General features: G+C 39.8%; 2 protein-coding genes across 3 annotated transcripts in view; both read right to left on the reverse strand.

The window, feature by feature from the left end:
- Window positions 1-1626: 1626 nt before the first annotated feature.
- On the reverse strand, window positions 1627-5781 carry LOC135717607 (uncharacterized). Its single transcript, XM_065239763.1, has 6 exons — window positions 5742-5781; window positions 5504-5676; window positions 4597-5443; window positions 4287-4537; window positions 1785-4209; window positions 1627-1718 (listed from the first exon to the last, which is right to left on the reverse strand). The coding sequence occupies exons 1-6, from the start codon at window positions 5779-5781 to the stop codon at window positions 1627-1629; spliced, it is 3828 nt and encodes a 1275-aa protein (XP_065095835.1).
- Window positions 5782-17640: 11859 nt separating this feature from the next.
- Window positions 17641-19270, reverse strand: part of Mdr49 (Multi drug resistance 49) — a 70812-nt gene continuing 69182 nt past the window's right edge. For both annotated transcript variants that reach the window (XM_065223151.1, XM_065223229.1), the window contains exons 9-11: window positions 19084-19246; window positions 18833-19027; window positions 17641-18770 (exon numbers count right to left, since the gene is read on the reverse strand). In XM_065223151.1, coding sequence (XP_065079223.1) covers window positions 18219-18770; window positions 18833-19027; window positions 19084-19246 — 910 coding nt within the window. In that variant the 3' untranslated portion in view covers window positions 17641-18218. The remainder of the gene's footprint in view (window positions 18771-18832; window positions 19028-19083; window positions 19247-19270) is intronic.

A 19270-nucleotide genomic window follows, 5' to 3' on the forward strand; every position in this document is an offset into this window, starting at 1 on the left:
GTTTGTGTGCCTGTGGAAACGGCCATCACGACATCGAGCATGTTGTCTGGTCCTGCACCTCACATCATGTGGCGAGATCCGAACTAATTGAATCCCTCAGGGCCCGAGGGAAACAACCTTATACACCAATTAGAGACGTTCTGGCTTGCCGTGATCTCGATGTTATGAGATTAATTTACGTATTTTTAAAAAGTGCTGATTTGTGTATGTAGCAGTGTTTTGTGTTTTAATTCTCTCATCACTATCCCAACCCAAGTCCCCTCTTGTATCATTTCAGATGTGCTTTCAATGCTTCGATATCCAAAGCACATGCCCGCCAATACAGTGCAGTGACACTCATCCGTCGAAAGAAGCAAAAAAAAAATATTTACCAATATCCCTTTCCCTTTGTCCCCTTCCAATCTTCTAAATAAATGTATATTTATTAATCTCGAGTAAACCGCGAGTATTCGGCCCCCATTCTACTAGCTTTAGTTGTAAAACAAATTATAAAAAATTACATTTAAATTAATTTGGCTCCGCAAAGCCACCGCATTTGAGCCTTTACAAATAAATGGATTATAAAAAAAAGTCCCGTGGTTTCACAAAATCACCATTTAAAATTCTGAAAAGTGACAAGTTTCAATGCAAGTATTTCGGTTAAGGGGCGGTCTGGTTTCTTCACCACTTTATTGTATTTTATTGTACTTTCAATCGTTAAAAGAATGGCCTGCTTGTTTTTGCCCGTTTAGAAGTTTTTGGTGTTGGAAGTTGGGTAATTTTCATCCAAAAAATGTAAATAACTTTTCAAATATTAATGATAGCAATTTGCAGTCTTCTAAAAAGATATGTTATTTGATATTTCTTACATTTTTGTAGAATATGCCAAAAATGTAAAAATATTTTAGAAAAAGTTACAGATACAAAACTGATTTTAACTATTTCTCCACAAGAAAACCTTTATATCTCAGCAGTCATACTCGGAAAAAAATCCGTTCCCGAAAACGGGAACGGACCGTGAACTAAAAATCACGGCCAACTATCCAGAACAAAATTTTCTCAAATATACACCGTGAACTATGGTTCACGGCTGTGGTTCACGAATATGGGAACTCTTTTTTTCCCGTGTAAGAGCTCAAAAGTTATAGTCTTCAGCAAAGTTGTTCACAGTAATGTTCTCTACCATTAATTAATTTACCGATTTTGAATTTGTGTCATAATTTCTATAATTTGAATGTGAACTGAAGAGCTGTTCAAAAGAATCGACTCCCTTTAGTGAGCTGGATGGGTTTTATCCACCTCTAGAATGAATACGAGAAGTCGAGCTGTCCAACAAAAGGGATAGTAATAATTAAGGTGAAATATATTGTATTGCTTCATTTCATATTCTGATCAGTATCGCAGGGGCACCCCAGGAAGATTCCTGAATGTCGGACACTCCTCGTAGAGTGAATGCGAGTGACCGAGCGGACAAAAGATCTGATAAAGGGGAAAGAGGACGTAATTAATAAAAATAAAAATATTAAGTGATATAACAGCAATGTGTACCAGATATACACAAAGTGTTAGGTTGACATTGATGGTTTATTTAGCGGGTCTTATTATTAATAAATTTATTATCAGCTACCATGAAATATTTCTGCATAATTACTTTATTGCTTCTGCACATTTTGAGAGAAGATACTGTTCTGTTGAATTTCCAGCTAGATGAAGAATACGATCAGGTGTTGCTGGTTGTCCTGTTACAAAAGAAATGTTCCAAAATGATTCAATTCAAGATATTTCAAACATAGGCTAAATCATACCCAACGGAATCCATTCGGTTCTCAAATCAGCATCCTTCCGAGCTGACATGAGTGCCTGTCGTAATGCGAACACGGCAGAAACTGCTACAGAAAAGGCTGGTTCTCCAGTAGCCTTAGAACGCAACACTCCGGCTGGGCTAGTCGCTCTACTTTGCAGCAATTTTATGCGGAAATCTGTTGGGATGTCTTTCGGACCTGGAGGCTTGTATGACAGTGCTCTACTGTTCAACAGAGCCCCCGTTTCTGGGTCATACTGAAGTGATTCGTTGAAATAGTACCCTGTGCCCATGATGAACGCTCCTTCGATTTGACCTATATCTACACCCGGGCTCAAACTTTCACCGGTATCTTCGAGAATATCCACTCGAGCAATTCGAATATTCCCGGTAAGAACGTCCAGCTCAATCTCACTACATCCCAAGGCATAAACTTTATAGTTTTTGACTTCTTTTTCGGTTGACCAATACGAAGCAGTAAGATTGACGTTCAAAGTGAAGCATGTGCTCACCAACACCTCCCAGGAAGCACTAGGATTCGCATCTCTAATAGGTTTCATACGATCAACCAGAATCTGACAGGCATTCATTACAGCATGACCGACTTGATCGCTGGAAAAACTCCCAGCAGTCATGAAGGAATTGGCTGACACTAATGTGTTGTGAGGTTTTATTGCAATCTTTTCCATGGGAATCGCTAAGATGTGTGCAGCAATCTGGGTCATTTTAGTGTTCAACCCTTGACCCATTTCGACCCCACCGTGACAAATGGAAACCGATCCGTCGAGGTGGTGAACGGAAACCCAAGCCTTCATGCCACCCATAAATTCGATTGGAAATGTCAAGGGTACGATCGAGATACCTCGCTTCTTCCATCGATTGGTTTCGTTGAAGGTTTCGATTGACTTCTTACGATTATCGAAGTCTACGTCTTTCCTAAATTGTGGTAACAGATCCCGAAGTGTACTGTTCTTTTCAAAATTAACCATTCGAACTTCCAGAGGATCAAGACCTCTTTCAAAAGCGATGTGTTCCATTATGGTTTCAATAGTTGCAACCGCTTCGGCGGCTCCCGGAGATCGACACCAAATGTTTGTGGGTGCATCAGTGCGAGCTTTCATTGGAATTAACTTCCATGCTGAATTGTCATAGCTGTTTGGAAAATATGCCTTATAGAATGGTGCATTAGGTTCACTGAAGTGAGCTCCACAGTCATAAATAAAGGTATTGGTTAATTTTGCTATCTTGCCATCGCCTCGTATTGACACTTCGTAGTTGTTCACGCTACCCTTCCGCTTGCCGAAGGAACCCATATTGGATTCCATTGTAAGCCAAAAACGAACTGGGCGCTGAGTTATGTAGGCTGCAAGAGCACATGCACCAGCTACCTGCGAGCTTCGAGTGATTTTCGATCCGAATGCACCTCCTATTCGTCGACACATTACGTTGATCTTGCTTTGCGGTAGCTTAAGAACTCCGGCGATTGTAACCTGAGCGTGGTCGATGTCTTGCGTTGCGCAATACACATCCATGCCGTCCTCTTTGGGAACGCAAATGCAGGTTTGGGTTTCCAAAGTGTAGTGGTACTGCCCTTCAAGCGAAACTTGACCAGAAATTCTGTAATATCCTCCGCTGGATGTTTCGTAGTTAGGGCCCGTCTGGGGTGAACCCACCGGAGCAATGCGATCAGTGGCGTTTGATTGGAGTACGTGTTGAAGAGTTGGTAAGATGGGCCCATCTTGTTCTGAATATTCTATGCAGACCAGTTTGGAAGCACGATTTGCCAATTGGAAGGATTCAGCCAAGATGACTCCAACTGGTTGTCCGTGGAAGAGTACCTTTCCGGTGCAGAAAATTTCCTCCGGTTCTTCGCCATACGGGAAGTAATGATTAACATTGATCACCGAAGGCATGAAGTTGTTATTGCCAGGGATGTTTCTCGCCGATAGAAATTGAACAACTCCCGGTATCTTCAAGGCTTCTGTTACATCAATCTGTTTGATAAAGGTGCGTGGCTTGGTAGCTACTACAAAAGCTGCAAATAATTCATGTGCCATTGTGGGCATATCGTTGATGTACGCTGCCTCACCCGCAGTTTGAGCAAATGCTTCAAGTTTTGGGATGTTTTTGGTCAGAGGCCAATTTTGGGGGAACGTTTTGTAGGATTGTGATCCACTTGATAGTGGATGTTCCAAGCTGGTTGCTCCTGATTTATATTTTGGATCAACCACTTTCCTGGGAGCTATGCTCAGAATGAATTTATAAAAGATTCCTATTGCGGTTTGTTTACGGTAGTCTGGATCAGCCTGGGAAGGGTCCCAGACAGGTTTCAAATCCAATTCCAAGGCAGCTAGAGCTTTCTGGAGTGTGTCATTGTTGAAGGGATTTTTCCCGCATAGCGCCTTTTCCGTTTCGATCGCGTGAGTAAACTAGAATGAAATGAAAATATGCAATTAGAACTGACCTTCGGGAACTAAACCGTACCATTGAAAGCGAACAACGTTACGGTTGGGTTGATTCCACCAAAACAAACGGCAGCTGACTCGATGGTTTGCTGTCTGCCGCACCATCGTACGAGAAATGCTCCATTGATGTAGGGCCGCCCATTCTGAGCTCGCGGTTCAACACGATATGAACGGAAGGCATAATTATCTGCATGCATAGGTGGAAAAGTTATATTCAGGATCATTTTTTTGTCCATATGCATCCTGACAAACTGCTCTGGGCTAACGGTATCGATTGACCCATCTAAATTAGCTGAAATTAATGCATAATTGTCAAAAGGCGATACGATTAAATTCTAAATTATGTTATACTGATAGTCAGCCGAGCTCCAACTGCTGCCAAAATCACATGTAAATCGGAATTAAATCCTCGATGTTTGTTTTTTAAACATAGATTTCCAGCAATCGTTCCTACATTTCTCATGGACACCTGACCAATCAAGGCCACGTGCTTAGCCAGTTGTTCGCAGTATTTAAATTTTGCCTCACTCCGTGCTGCTTCATTCAGAATTCCAGTGAATTCAGTAAGCGAAACATTCGCTCCGACGATCAAATCTCTTCCTATCCAGTATGAATGTAATTCTTCAATTGAATTTATGTCTATAAGAACTTTAAGATCCTCACTATCACGGTACACTCCCTGTCCGGTACAGCCAGCTACCAAACTATAAGGTTTACAACCGATAGCTTTCAAAATTCCAAACACTTCATCAACACTATAAACTTTATGCCACTCTTTCTCTTCCTCAAAATACAAGTGCTGTGCTTTCTTCTCCACACTTCTAGCGCACTTGACTTGACATTTTCGGCTTCTGCTGCAATTTTCCCCCAAATCTTCAATATCTCGACACTTGTCAACCAACGCACTGCAGGCATCGGTTGCAAACGACTTCATCGCATCCATTATCGGACGATATCCGGTGCAGCGGCACACATTCCCCGCAAAGGACTTCTCAATCTCCTCCATGGTTAACTGGCCCTTCGAGGATTCCATCAGTCCGTACATGTTCATTACCATTCCCGGAGAGCATCCACCGCACTGAGTTCCATTGAAGCGTGCAAGTCGTTGCTGAATAGGATGGTATCCCTCGACTTTCGATCCAATTCCCTCGATCGTCGTTATATCCATTCCATGGCAGGAGTACACCGGCATCAAGCACTAATAAGATCAATTAGCAATTAAATAAATTGTTCTATCCCAACCGCAAAATCTACTCACAGAGTTCACAGCAAACGACGTTAACTCCCTCGAGACGGGATGGATTCCTGCCACATTCACCGTACAAACACCGCAGCTCCCTTCGAGACACATAAACTTGGTTCCGGTCAGGTGGGCATGGTTTCGAATAAATGAGTTCAGTGTGGTGTCGATCGGGATGATGTCTGGGGTGACTTGAGTTTGACGCAATGAAAAAGGCAATCACAAATAGAATCTTTAGGTGTTTCAATAAACTCACCGTGGTACAATTGACCGTTGATCGTTAAAATGACCGCCATAGCCAGGTTGATTGTTATAGTTTCGAGCGTTGGACCTGCACTGATGTGTGGTTTCAGGGTAGAATGCAGTTGTGGATTGAGTTTAGTTTTTCAATTTACTTCGAAGACTCGGCTAGACAGAAGTGTGGCGGTTTTATGCTTGAATGATTTTTATGAGCTATGCATGCAGTGGTTATTGAACACGAGGCATTTATGGAATGAAATTAGATTAATTTGCGTCACTATATTTTTTTAATATATGTATTTATATTGATAACTAAACTACGAAATCTGGGTCAAACTGGTTTCGTTGATAATGAAAATCTTTAAATTTCTTTTACTTAGGTAGGTATTACCGCAACTTTTTTGAAACTCAAAACGAACTTTTCTTCCACCTTACCTAACAGTAGCAATTTCAAGTGAAATGGGGATCTAGTTTCCGAGATTTAAAGCTTACAATTATTCCAGAATTTAGCGTATCGCGAAATGAGAAACAAAATTGATAATTTTCTGTGAATTTTCTGGATCCTGGAAAATTTACAAATCGCAGTACAATCAACCGGTGGAAACTAACAATTTTAAATTGGCTCACTACTTAACTGCCTATTGGTCCCAAGCAAATCGATTAACGTACCCCATTCTAGTCGAAATTCTTAACTACAGGGTGCGAGACGAATTTTTGCAGTAAATTTCAAATAGTAATTGCTCATGCTTGTGCATCATGATTTAGATATATTTGGCAGCACTGGATAGCTTATACTGTTAGGTGTAAGAATTAAACAAACAATGTTGAGTAAACGTAAAGATGTCGAAACAAGAGAGCAATCTGTCAGCCGTTGTCGCTTTGTTGCGCACCGGAGTATGCATGAAAGAAATAATTCGGTCGGTAAATGTGTCTGAAAGAACAGTGTATAATATTAAAAAAGGCTTGGGAAAGTGATAAGACGGAGCACATGCTCATACTGCTAATAAAGCACAGAAATGGCTTACGGAAAATATTTCGTAAATTTGGGAGGAAGAAATTTGGCCCCCAAGCAGTCCCGATATCAATCCGTTGGATTATTTTGTATAGGGCGTCGTCCAACGGGATACCAATAGAACCCCTCACACCACACTTAAAGTCGCTAAAAGCTAAAATCAAGGCAGTGATGACATCTATGGATCGAAACATTTTAAAACGTGCATACTGCAGTTTCCGGAAGCGTCTAACTACAGTCGTCGAAAGGGAAGGCAATTTTTTTGAATAAATTTACTTACAACTTCCATATGTTGTGAAAGAAAATAAATCGCACAAAATTCATTGCTAGAATAACTAACTGGTGTATTTTTCTCAAATATGCCATTTACTGCAAAAATTCGTCACGCACCCTGTATGTTTGTTTTGATTCGCTATGAAAGTTTGACAGATAAAATGAGGGCCTAGTGGATTTTCCTATGTTTCGAGGGGTGAGTCGATTAGCTTGGGACCGAAGATAGTACCAGAGCTGAGCCAAAAAGTTGAGCTCGTTTCTTTGGGACCTTATGGTCTTAGAGTTACCTCTATGGTAGCAGTTCCTGCTAGGGCTCTCACGCAGAAGGATTGGGTTATTTTCTTATTTCTAATCTAATCTAATCTAACACCAACACAGCCAGTTCTTGAAAGCATCCTGGAAAATTATATATATACCTACATCATTTTTCTTGTCTATTCGATATATATTTCACATCGAAGATGCGTCACACTTATCAAAACGGCCAGGCCTACTGTGCAGCATTTAAGGGGCAAGATGATTCAGAAAACATCGGGCCTGTTTTAATCGAAGATTAAACATGGTCATCTCGTACCGTACGTTCCGATTTTGGTTGGTCGTTGGAAGCATCAATGCTAGAAAAGTTAAGTGATGCTCCATTTTCTTCTGACGGTTGGGACCAGGGCTCTACAATTTCGAAGCTCTAAAATGAACTCGTGTTTTGTTTCTCTCATACATACGTGTTCGACGCTTCATTTCTATAACGCCTAGCTAGACTATCAGCAAGAAACGAAAATAAAAAAGAAGGACGCTTAGAAGGAAAGGCTGGCTGTGGAACTTCTCGTCGTTGCTTTGCTCATAGCTTTCAATGTAACTAACGTCGATTTTCTAGTTAAACGAACTTCATTATGGCTTTCAATCCCCTTTCACGAACACTCTATCACCGCTCTTTCAATTTGTTTAAAATGCGTTAGGTCCCGTTTTCGATCATTTTTTTTAGATAAATATATGGATGGAAGATAAATTAGAAATATGACGTGTAATCTTCAAGTGTTTTGACGTGAGAAATGCTTTAAATGTGTTATTTCATTTTCCGTCATATACGTCATGAAACCTCTGTTGATGTGTTTCATGAAAGAGAAAACTATCAAACTCGAGCGTTCTTTCGCTCATCCATTTCGACGAAGCTTGAAAGGAAGACCAATGGAGCGACGGGAGAAAGAGAGACAAGCGATTGAACATTTGTTTGTGCACGCCGACTGAGGTTCTAGAATGCTGCGAAGCTGTTCGACTTTAACAGAAAAAGAAAGCCAGCAGTCTCTTCGTCGCATCTATTTGGTCGATTGAAGCTGATATTGTGACGCCCTGGTTGGGACATGAGCACTGAGGAGAAGGACAAAGGGAAAAGGATTATGTGAAATCTATGAACACAAACAATATTTTTGATTTCAAATATACAATATAGAAATGCATAACTGCGGTGGTCACTACCCGAGTCTTGTCACTATTATCAAGTCATAAAAAGTAACAAGGAATAAAATGTTATCCTTTGATAATTGGAAAATCCTGATTCCCTAGTTTGAATTTGTCACGGCTAGGGTTAGGTGGTAGATCTTATACCAGTAACGCACCACAAAAAGGTGATCTTCCAACGTTACTGGTTTGAAAAGATAAAAATTTACCGAATGGAATGAACTCACCAAGTTTAGCTGCTTGACATGTGTTGATGTAGAAGTCCAAATTGTAGACGAAACTTGATGAAGATCAACATGAATTTATTAAATTTCATTTATAAAAATGAAATTTATACATTGATATTGAAGGGATCATAGAGTTATGGAGAATTGACTGTAGCAGACCAACCGAAAGAAGTTCAATATCATCATCATCAATGGAGTTTAGATCCTGCTTCATGACAAAGACCTGGGGACAAGACAGCTTTTGATCGTGAGTAATATTTGAGTTAATTTTGAGCAACTCTGAGTAACTCGAGTTGCTCAACATGTGATGCATGGTAACACAGCAACCTTTTTATGTTTATTCCAGAACTGTCAAACAAAGACGTTCAACGGTGATAAATATTTCTAAATTCTGCTGCTTCGCATTATCGAATGGTGAATCCTGATAAATGTGGGCATCTTAGTGAAATACCTGTATACATTAAGAGATCAGAAGGTGGTTTACACTGGAAAAACATCCATAGGTCCCATGGCCTTCCTACTTCTTCGTGTCAATCCTTTGTAAGCCGTTTTCATCCGAATCTAGTGCAGCCTGGGGCCACATTGCGCATCTCGAAACGAAAGACTTTTTGTACGAACGCTTGTATGAAAAAGTGTTTCGTTTAGAGATGCGTAATGTGGCCCCTGTTATCGGTCGACGTTGTCCATAGCATTTGCAGATTCAAAATATGAACAATTTGCTGAAGTACATTTTTGGTTAAATTGACCGCAGTTTGAATCTTCGAGAGGTATCAAAGTTACGACTGCTGCTTTGTAATAGTATTCTCTGACTTTTGTCTGAATCCCCAAGAATTAGGGCAGAATGTTGAGGTAGCAACCTCATAGTTCTGCACTAATACTTGGGCATTCAGAGAAGTCTATTCTAGAAAAATAATCCTTGTATTAATAATTTGGTTGCTGGTTGTCATGATTTTCAGAAAAAAAATTAACTATAAGCAATTCTATTTGCCACTAAGTTCGAGCCGAGATTAATAAAAAAGCAATACATTGTCATCGTATAGTCATATTTAAAATTGTATGTTTCGAACAAACCAAATATAGCTCCCATCCATCTTGAATTCTCAACTTATTCATGTTTATTTGAGATGCTGAAATTTGTAATGTGTAGACATGCAGAACCTCTGCTTTTTCAAGCACATGAAGCCTCATAAAGCACGTCTTGCCGGGTGATACGGAGACATTTTCCTTCTTAGGCCATCTTTGTATATGGCATTTTTACCTTGTTTTCCTTTACATAAAGCAAAGTTCTTAGATTCCGCTTATCAGTATGAGTCATGCTGTTTATGAATTCAATAGATTAAATAATGATTTATAACAAGAATATAATAAAATCATTCTGATTCTCCTCCTCCTTTGACACATAACGTTGATTTATACTCTAGTTTGTATTTGTTGATGGATATAAGGCCAGGCCACTTTGATCATTTTTGAGTACTTATGAGTTACTCAAATTTACTCTGAGCAAAAATATTAAATTTGAGTACAGCTGGCTTGCCCCTAGACAAAGACCAATGAAACGGATGACGGAGTTTGACGTCAAAGTCCATCTTCCTCTCATACCACGGCGCATTGCGAAGAGCCCTTCTACCACTACCGCGAATCATCATTTCAGTGCTCACACTAAGGGGTAAGTCACTCAGCACATTGTGCCGAAATTAGATTCGACACAGCTTGGGCACATCCATCAACACTACTTCGGCATACCTCTCGTAGGCATTGGATTTTTGTAAATAAAATGGGAGTACTGCTGGACAACTGTCATTGAAGTTGTTTACATCATTACGTGCTGTTTGACTCTAATTTAATATACCAGAGGAACTCAGGCCAGCAGCTCACTTATAAAAATCTTCTAAATACGAAATGTAGGTTCTAGAGTAGGCTCAAGAGAAAGAGGCAGTTAATCAGACCCCAATAGTACCCTTAATTCAAATAATGCTGCAAATCACACAAAACAAACTAAAGAAGTCCATTCATCATCCTCCATAGTCAGTCTCCAACAATGCTCCCCACCGGTTCCTACTCTTTTCAGCCGCTGATAGACCGATGCTTTTCATATCACGAAAGGCTAGGTTTCTGGTCTGCCTTTGAGGGCATTATAGAAGATTAAAACACAGGACTTTTATCATCCTATGAACATAAAACAGCAACACCAGCCACTTTCCGCGTCATCCTCAATCCGATTTATCCTTGCGATTTCAAACCAAAACATTCAAGGTGTCAGAAATACTGGGTTGCCAGGATGGGTATTTTACAAATAATCGCAGCTTACTCTATGACCGGAACAATCGGCACACCTACGGCACTCTGACAAAAAAGATGACACAAGACTGGTGTGTGGAGTGACCTACCCCTTGGCTCACACTCTACTTCAATTGGCGTTGAAGGCACCTTCGAAAAACCGTGTCTTCTAACAATTTTAAATAGAGCGATTACATTCGCCCTTATGAAGGATTGGTACACATTTTTTAATTCCATCATATTATTCTTGGTTTTTTTATGTTTTGAAACATGTTGCATTACACTTGGTAGCAATTTGAGATTACGGGATTAAAAATAGAAACGAAAAAACAAATCGCGTTACAGAATTGAGTGTAAAACAATAAAAATGTCTCATGCTGAATTTTATTTCAAAACACATTTTGATCATTTCCTTGAGAGTAACCGTTCTCGAATTTGACCAAGTTGGTTGAAAATGGTTTTTAGTCTACACAGAAATTAGTTGAAAAAAGTAATGTGAATTTCTATCACTATGATGCATATAAGAGGAGCGTCATGTATCATACAAGTTAACATTCAAAATATTGTTTGCCAAAATTTCTTGCAAGTGGTATTATGGAAGAAATATACTTGAAATTATCATATTAGAGATAACTGAAAGCAGTTTTAGTCCGGGAATTAGAAGGTGCTAGCTCTACTGTTGATCCAGAAACCCATTTTAAAATGTTTGATAATTCGTACCAATTCCGAAGTCACTTTCAGAAGCCATAAGCTCCACATGTCTACAGTTCCGATATCACATGGCTAATGGAACTGCTAGCACACCTTCAGATTCAGATCAATGCTTTGAATCCAGCGCGTGTTTAATGAAGCATGATGTAAAACACGATTGGAAATATCCATTGTCAGTAAAATAATATGAAAAGATCTCACCAAATTATGTGTCTATATATCCTGTCTTAAGACATTATGGTCGCCATCGTCCTCCTCCTCTTGCTTGTAGATGCTTTTTTCGCAGCAGCACACATCAAAAGTTCTATTCAAAGGCACTAATTTCCTGCTGTATAGCTTTAGATATTTATAAAAAAAAATGCAAAAATATTTGAAAAAAGTGACAGAAGGCAACGAAAAAACAGCGACCGAAAAAAAACACAATTCCATCCGCGTTTTGTTAAATTTTGTTTGTTAAGTTTTGTTATTCTATAGTGTGTTCCAGAAAGTATAATCACACTTTCAATTCGCCGCCATTTCTACCCCACTGAAGTTTATCAGCTGTCAGAATGTCTAAGCACGACTTTGGAACAGCCCAGCTTGATACAGATGACGTTTAAAAAGCTGATTACCACGCTGAATCATTGTTTACATTTCGACCAACAGGTTCGTGTATCGGAAGTGTCGGTTCTTTACATTTCCGTGAAAATGCGAAGTATTTCTCCGGAAAAGCGCAAAGATATCGTGAACAAATTATGGACTATCCCCAACATTTCTCTGAGTCAATTGGGTTGTTTAGGGGTATTGAGGTAAATACGTATTCGTTATTTGCATTAAAAATTGAACCTAAATCCAAAATTTCATCAATTTTGGTACACTAAAACTATTTTAAATACGTACGATTACATTAGAAAAAATAACCATTTTAGCGCCCCTTGGTAGGAATTTGTATGGGAGCGAGCTGTCAACGAATAGATTTAGTGTCAACGATCAAAAATTTAAATCTTGATTTAAAAATCGAGAAGATTGTCTACGGGATAGATAAAAATATCGTTGGGCTCATAAAACAAAGCGGTATATTTTTCGAAATTAAACAACCCAATTAGCGAAATTGGAAGGTGTAAGCATCGAAACCATTCGAAACGCGATTTGGAAGTATGGTGATGAAGCAACTTTCCAGGACAAGCAAAAATCTGGACGTAAAACGAACCCTGTTGACCGAAATCTGGACCGGAGAATCGTGCAAGCTTTCACTCCCAAGAAAAGTGCTTCGAGACGTGGCTAAAAAAGTGTGATGCTCGAAGAGTAACGTCCAGCGGGCCAAAGCAAGAATGGATCTAAAGACGTTTAAGAAGCAGAAGAAACCAAAGCGGAGTGAAAAACAAGCCGCATCCGTCAAACCGAGGGCTCGGAAGTTATAAGACCAATTGCTGTGCGGAAAATCGGTGTGCGTGATTATGGACGATGAATAAAGCACAACACCTCAGTACTGTTTTGGCCGGATTTGGCGTCGGCTCATTACTCTAAGGACACGGTAGCCTGGTATAAAGCCAACAAGGTCCAATTCGTACCCAAGGAGATGAATCCGCCAAACTGTCCCCAGGCCAGGCCAATCGAAGCTTTTTGTGCCCTGACCAAGGCATATTTGCGGAAACATGTAAAGGCAGCGGATTCCGTTACAAAGTTTGCGAAAGGCTTAAGCGAATGAGTAGCGTGAGATCAAAAATCCGCTCCTTGGCTTATGACTGGTCGGATCTCAGATTTCCTACGTTTAACTGTTAGCGAATACTATAGAGAACATGAATACGAAATAAAAATTGAATTTGCTGTAATCAGAATTACGTTATCGTTTTTTTTTAATGTGCTTAGACATTCTGGGACACCCTATACTTCTTGCTATACAAGTTTGTGTGCGTAAAGTGCAATTTTTTTACAAAATCATCAAAATGCGAGACATTTTCCCGGAAAAGCGCAAACATATGCTGCACAAATGGTGCACTATTCCCAACTTATCAGTAAGGAAGTTGGCAAAAATGGAGGAAGTAAGTATCGGAGCACTCCAATTTGCCATCCGGAAGTTCAGTGAAGAAGTTACCTTCGAGGACACATCAAAATCTGGCCCTAAACCAGGACCGGGGGACCGAAAGCTGACCAGAAGCTCACCAAGCTATCGTAAATAAGAACAGTGCCTCTGTTTGCCAACGTGTCATGGCAAGAAACTGTCTGAAAACGTTCAAGAAGCCGAAACGGAGTCAGAAACAAGCCACATCCGAGGGCTCGGAACTTTTGGACGGCGTGAAAAATTGGCGTGTGTTATCATGGACGATGAAACATACGTCAAATTTGACTACAAGACGCTTCTGAGAGACCAATCTTACACAGTCCGTGATGGTCAGGAAGTTTGACGATGCCGATAAGTCAATAAGTAAAGGGATGTAAGATCTACCGCCGATTCTTAGTCCTGACTACTTCAAACTAGGGGAACAGGATTTTTCAGTAATCCAAGGAACACATCTTAGTCCTTGTTACTTTTTATGCCTTGTTGATAGTGACAAGACTCGGCTTTGTCCACCGAGGATGATCATGAAACAAGGAAAAAATAATTTAGTAAGTCTTCATCTATTTGATTCCTAATCTTCTATTCGTTGATCTCTAGTTTGAAGTGGTTAAGACTAGGGTTCTGATGCATGGTCATTATCGGTGTCATTCCTTAATTTTGTTGCTAAGGAATCCAATTTTGACTGAAAAAAGGGGCGCGCCTTTGGAGGGTGTTTCAATACTCCGAAGGGTATTGTTTTGACCAGGATGTCTTTCCCTACGTTGTGTATTTGTATAGATACTGCGGCACAAAGCAATTCAATGTCGATCATATATCATATATTCTACTTTTCAAAACATAAACAATATATTGAAAACATACAAAAACATCTACAGATGGAATGACGGATAAAACTATACTACTGAAGAACAAATCGCTACCAGGGGTTTGTTGCTGCCGCTATAAATTTTTAAATGTGGCAGAGCCCGACGCCGATGGTGTGATCGAATTTACTGCCCACCAAAAACGAATGCTTTTAATAAATTTTAAAAGAAGTGAAATCATTACCATGCTGAATTTACTAACGGGTGGCAACTAAAATTTTGGAATTTTTTCGAGGCCTCTATGCTCAACAACAAACGAGCTCAGAGAGAAATAAGAGTGTGTATGTGTTAGCTCTCTCTTTTCTCTTTCTGCTAGTATTTTCGGTTTTGTTTATGCTTGCTAAGTTTTGCTCAAAATGCCGTCGAAACAAGAAGTATTTCGCGAGCGCGTTGTACAGTTCTACGAACTGCACAGAAATCTCGGCAACATTTTAAAAGCGAAAATGTTGCGGCTTCGACTGTTTACCATATCCTAAGATCCCCAACAACTGCTCCCAAGCAAGGTAGTGGAAGACCAGCCAAAATTATGGACGCAAAAATTTCCGAGAAAGGCATTTCTAAGCCATGGTTCAAGCCCTCTGGTTTGGCAATCAATCAATATGTGTACCAGAACGAATGTTTGAAGAAAATTTTGATCCCGTTTCTACAAAAACATCATGCTGATGGACAATACGTGTTTTGGCCGGATAAATCGTCATCGCATTACGCCAAAAAAAACACAATCGTTCCTGAATACCCATTCGATCCCATTTGTACCCAAAAACCACAACCCGACAAATCTGCCTCAGTGTCGCCCAATCGAAGGGTTTTGAGCTCCTTGGTGTACAAAAATAACTGGAGAGCAACGATTTGCAAACAGTTGATTGGTAGAATCAAGAGATGCATTCGCAAAGTTGACATGAAGGCCGTACAACGCTCCTGTTCCGACATCAAACGAAAGCTTCGCCGAACATCCGATTACGGACCGTTTTCAAATGTTCACTAATTTTTTTTCAACAATGGACAATGTATCTTCAATTTCAATAAATCAGATCTTTTTCAAGTATGTTTGTCTTTTTTGACAGCTTGAGAAAGAAATTCCAAAATTTTAGTTGCCACCCGTTATATAACGCTGCGGTCCGATTGGCTAATGTGTCGACGCTGTGGTCCAAGAGTGCAGTTCGACACTTAAGTCCACGGCACACAGAGACGGTGGGCAATCCGACTAACACGCTGAAGTCCAACAAAGGCACTGGGTTTCGCCAAGTATAATCCATAATCCAAAAAGCACATCCACGATCTGGTAAAGCAATACTATGGTCTGAATATGATCTAGCATTGCATCTTCTCAGTAGTTGATGATTGAAGTGAGTTGGAACAACGATGGCGAAATGTTCCATTTAGCACTAGATGCAGTGATGAAACAATGGCGATAATGGCGATAACGATAAACTTCCTACAAGTACAATCCTGGTCACGGCACCAATGTTTTGACCAGGATGTCTTTCCCTACGTTGTATATTTGTATAATCGTAATTTCACCACTTTAATTCTGTTTATTGCCTTCGAGAGGCATCCTGCCTGCTCGGAGGTAGTACGAACACTTAACTTATTTCATTGATATATTGTCCTCTCTTAGATACTGCGGCACAAAGCAATTCAATATCGACCATATATCATATATTCTACTTTTCAAAACATAAGCAAAATATTGGAAACATACAAAAACATCTACAGATGGAATGACGGATAAAATTATACTACTGAAGAACAGATCGCTACCAAGGGTTTGTTGCTGCCGCTATAAATTTTCAAATGTGGCAGAGCTCGACGCCGATGGTGTGATCGAACAGGTATAAATAGCGGAACCTTTCAATTAGAGTCGGATCCTTGCGATAAATTCAAGAATGACAACTGTCAAAAAAATCGAATATTTCAATACGACATGCACTAAACTAAGGACACAGGATATACTAGAATAGATCAAATTACTGGTCGCAGTGGTGTTAGGTCCCGATCAGAGAGGAAAAAAATAACGTTGTTTTATTCCAATAATAAACTGTGCTTATACTTTACAGGACTCCCTATAAAATAGTACTAATACTAATCCTGTACTAAAACTAAAAATCTTTATCACGATAATAAATGACACTAGCTTTAGAATCAACTTTCATAAATGCAAACTAATGATATAAAATTGGTGTGAGGACTAAAACTCTTTTTTTTACTTTTTTTCTAAAAGGACCGTTCAAAAAAACCATGCTGCTTAGAATGCTATAGACCACCATCAAGCAAGCCTTAAATAGCCTTCTATCGGAACTTTTGATTACTTGCCGTGTTTGCTTCGAATCCGGCCGGTGCAGGACACAGAAGAGCGCAGCGAGCTAGGTGGTTAGACTAAGTGAAGCAATATATAGGAAGTGTGGGACGCTAAAGAAACTGGATACAAGCAGCCTCGAACTGTGTTAGTTGGCGAACATTGTACGACAGGAGAAAAATCTCATCCAAGGAAGATGGACCAGGGAAGATAAGGTACGAGTACGCCATAGGTATATCAGGAAAAAGTGAACCGGATTTATTTTTGCAATCGGAATATGACCTTGGTCTGAATATTCATCGTTTCGTAATCCATATTACGAGGTAACGACTAACAGAAGCAGTTGGGAACATCTGAAAGTATCTTGTAATGAAAGCTCGATTACGACACTGCTATCAGTAAAGTTTATTTAAAGCTAATTTCAGTGATTGATTTTACATTTATTTTGATTCCCGTATGTAAATATATTGCAGCTGCAAATTATTGCAGAACTATTGAAAGTAAACAACAACGTAATTCAAATTTGATTAAACGGCATCCCGTGCACATCTTCATGCATTGTTTTGAGCACCGCTGTGCTAACAACCCGCTCCCCAGGAAAATGATCTCACTGATTTGATTCGTAATTTATTTATTCATTTGTTTTGACTAGAGGATTGCTTGTATCTGCGTGGATTAGTCTATCTACTGTACTTCAGTTAGTTATGCATACAATTTTCTCTATAAAGTGAAACAAAAGTGAATTTTTTTTTATCATTTTAATTGTAAAAGTTTATTTCATAACTACAAATAGATTATAACAAAAGCGAGTGGATAGGCATTCGAAATTCTTACAGCTATCACTTTGAAGATTCTGCGTTTATAAATAGTTGAGTAACTCGTTATGAATACTTGAAAGCTTGTTTTTTTAGTCAGTGGAGAAAACTGGAAAAATGTTACTCAATGTTTTGTGTAGAATATATGTGCACGTTGAATATAGTGGCTGTTATGGATGTACATTGGATTTAGTTTCATAACATCTGTTTATGTACAATTATTGATTATTTGGATTACAAGATGTTCGGTATATGGCTATAGAAGCTTTCTTATCGTACACATTTCAAGTTTTAAGTACTAAAGAGGCGTTTTCAAAATATCACATCTAATCTAAATCTAACGCAAAAATACAGCTTTGCTTGCAGCTATTACTGAGACGTCCTCAGAACCGATATGCGTTAGATGGGCGAATGTACTTAAAACATACATCCGTTACGGCACGTAAAGTCTTCTGTTTTCATCGTCAAATCGAGATAAAAATGTATAGTAACAATAAATACTGAGCGTACGTGCAAGTTAAGTGCACTTCTAAGCCACCTGCTGCATGCTGTAGAGCTTCGCGTAGATCTTATTCAGAGTCAAAAGTTCATCATGAGTGCCGCTTTCGACGACAACTCCATTCTGTATGACACAGATTACGTCCGCATTCTGAATGGTTGTCAATCGATGTGCGATGATGATGCAGGTGCGTCCCTTCCGAGCGTGGTCCAAAGCATTCTGCACAATTTTCTCGCTTTGATTATCCAAAGCCGATGTTGCTTCATCCAGTAGCAGGATTCGTGGATTTCTTACCAAAGCACGAGCGATAGCGATGCGCTGTTTCTGACCGCCGGATAGCTGAGCTCCCTTAGTTCCTAAACTGGTGTCATATCCCTTGGGAAGATTAATGATGAACTCGTGGATATTTGCCATTCTGGCTGCCTCGATGATCTCCGGCATCGCAATGTCACGGGTGTTGTCTCCGTAGGCAATGTTCTCGGCGATGGTTCGGTCAAACAGAACGGGTTCCTGCGATACGAGACCCATTTGCGAGCGGATACGGCCAAGCTGAAACTCGGTTGTCGTAGTGCCGTCAATGTCCTGTAATTATGGTAAGGTAAGTACAATTTGCAAGGTAGCTGAATAAAGTGATGGATACATACAACTTTGCCACTGTCTGGGTCATAGTAGCGTAGGAGCAACTGAATGCAAGTTGATTTGCCACATCCAGATGGTCCAACCAAGGCCACGGTGTTACCTTGCTTGATTTCCAAGTTAAGCCCCTGTAGAATAGGGATCGTAGGTCGTGTAGGATAGCGGAATTCAACGTTGGTGTATTTAATATTGCCTTCGTGATTCTATAATAAAATAAAATGATTAGATCAAACCTACTGCCTGAATTATTCGTAGCTACCTCAATTGTCGAGTGGTAGGAATTTGATGGATTGTGCATTTTTGGTGTGCGGTCAAGTAGTTTCATAAGACGTCCAGCGGACAGCATCGCCGAATTAACGTTTGGGGCGTAAGCCAAGGCCTGTCCCAGCATCCATGCTCCAAAAATCAGTGCTTCAGATACCCTGTGAAAATATAACCTTGAAGAT

This window comes from Ochlerotatus camptorhynchus, unplaced genomic scaffold, assembly GCF_037179485.1.
Source record: "Ochlerotatus camptorhynchus isolate MF236.1 unplaced genomic scaffold, CSIRO-AGI_Acam_v1.1 ptg000002l, whole genome shotgun sequence".
In the NCBI taxonomy this organism is placed as follows: domain Eukaryota; kingdom Metazoa; phylum Arthropoda; class Insecta; order Diptera; family Culicidae; genus Ochlerotatus; species Ochlerotatus camptorhynchus.

Coding starts and splice junctions, on each gene's coding strand:
- LOC135717607 (XM_065239763.1), bottom strand. CDS start 5,781: ATGGCGGTCATTTTAACGATCAACGGTCAATTGTACCACG. Junction 4,210..4,286: donor TTGGTGGAATCAACCCAACC/GTAACGTTGTTC, acceptor ATTTCATTCTAG/TTTACTCACGCGATCGAAAC. Junction 1,719..1,784: donor AACCGAATGGATTCCGTTGG/GTATGATTTAGC, acceptor CTTTTGTAACAG/GACAACCAGCAACACCTGAT.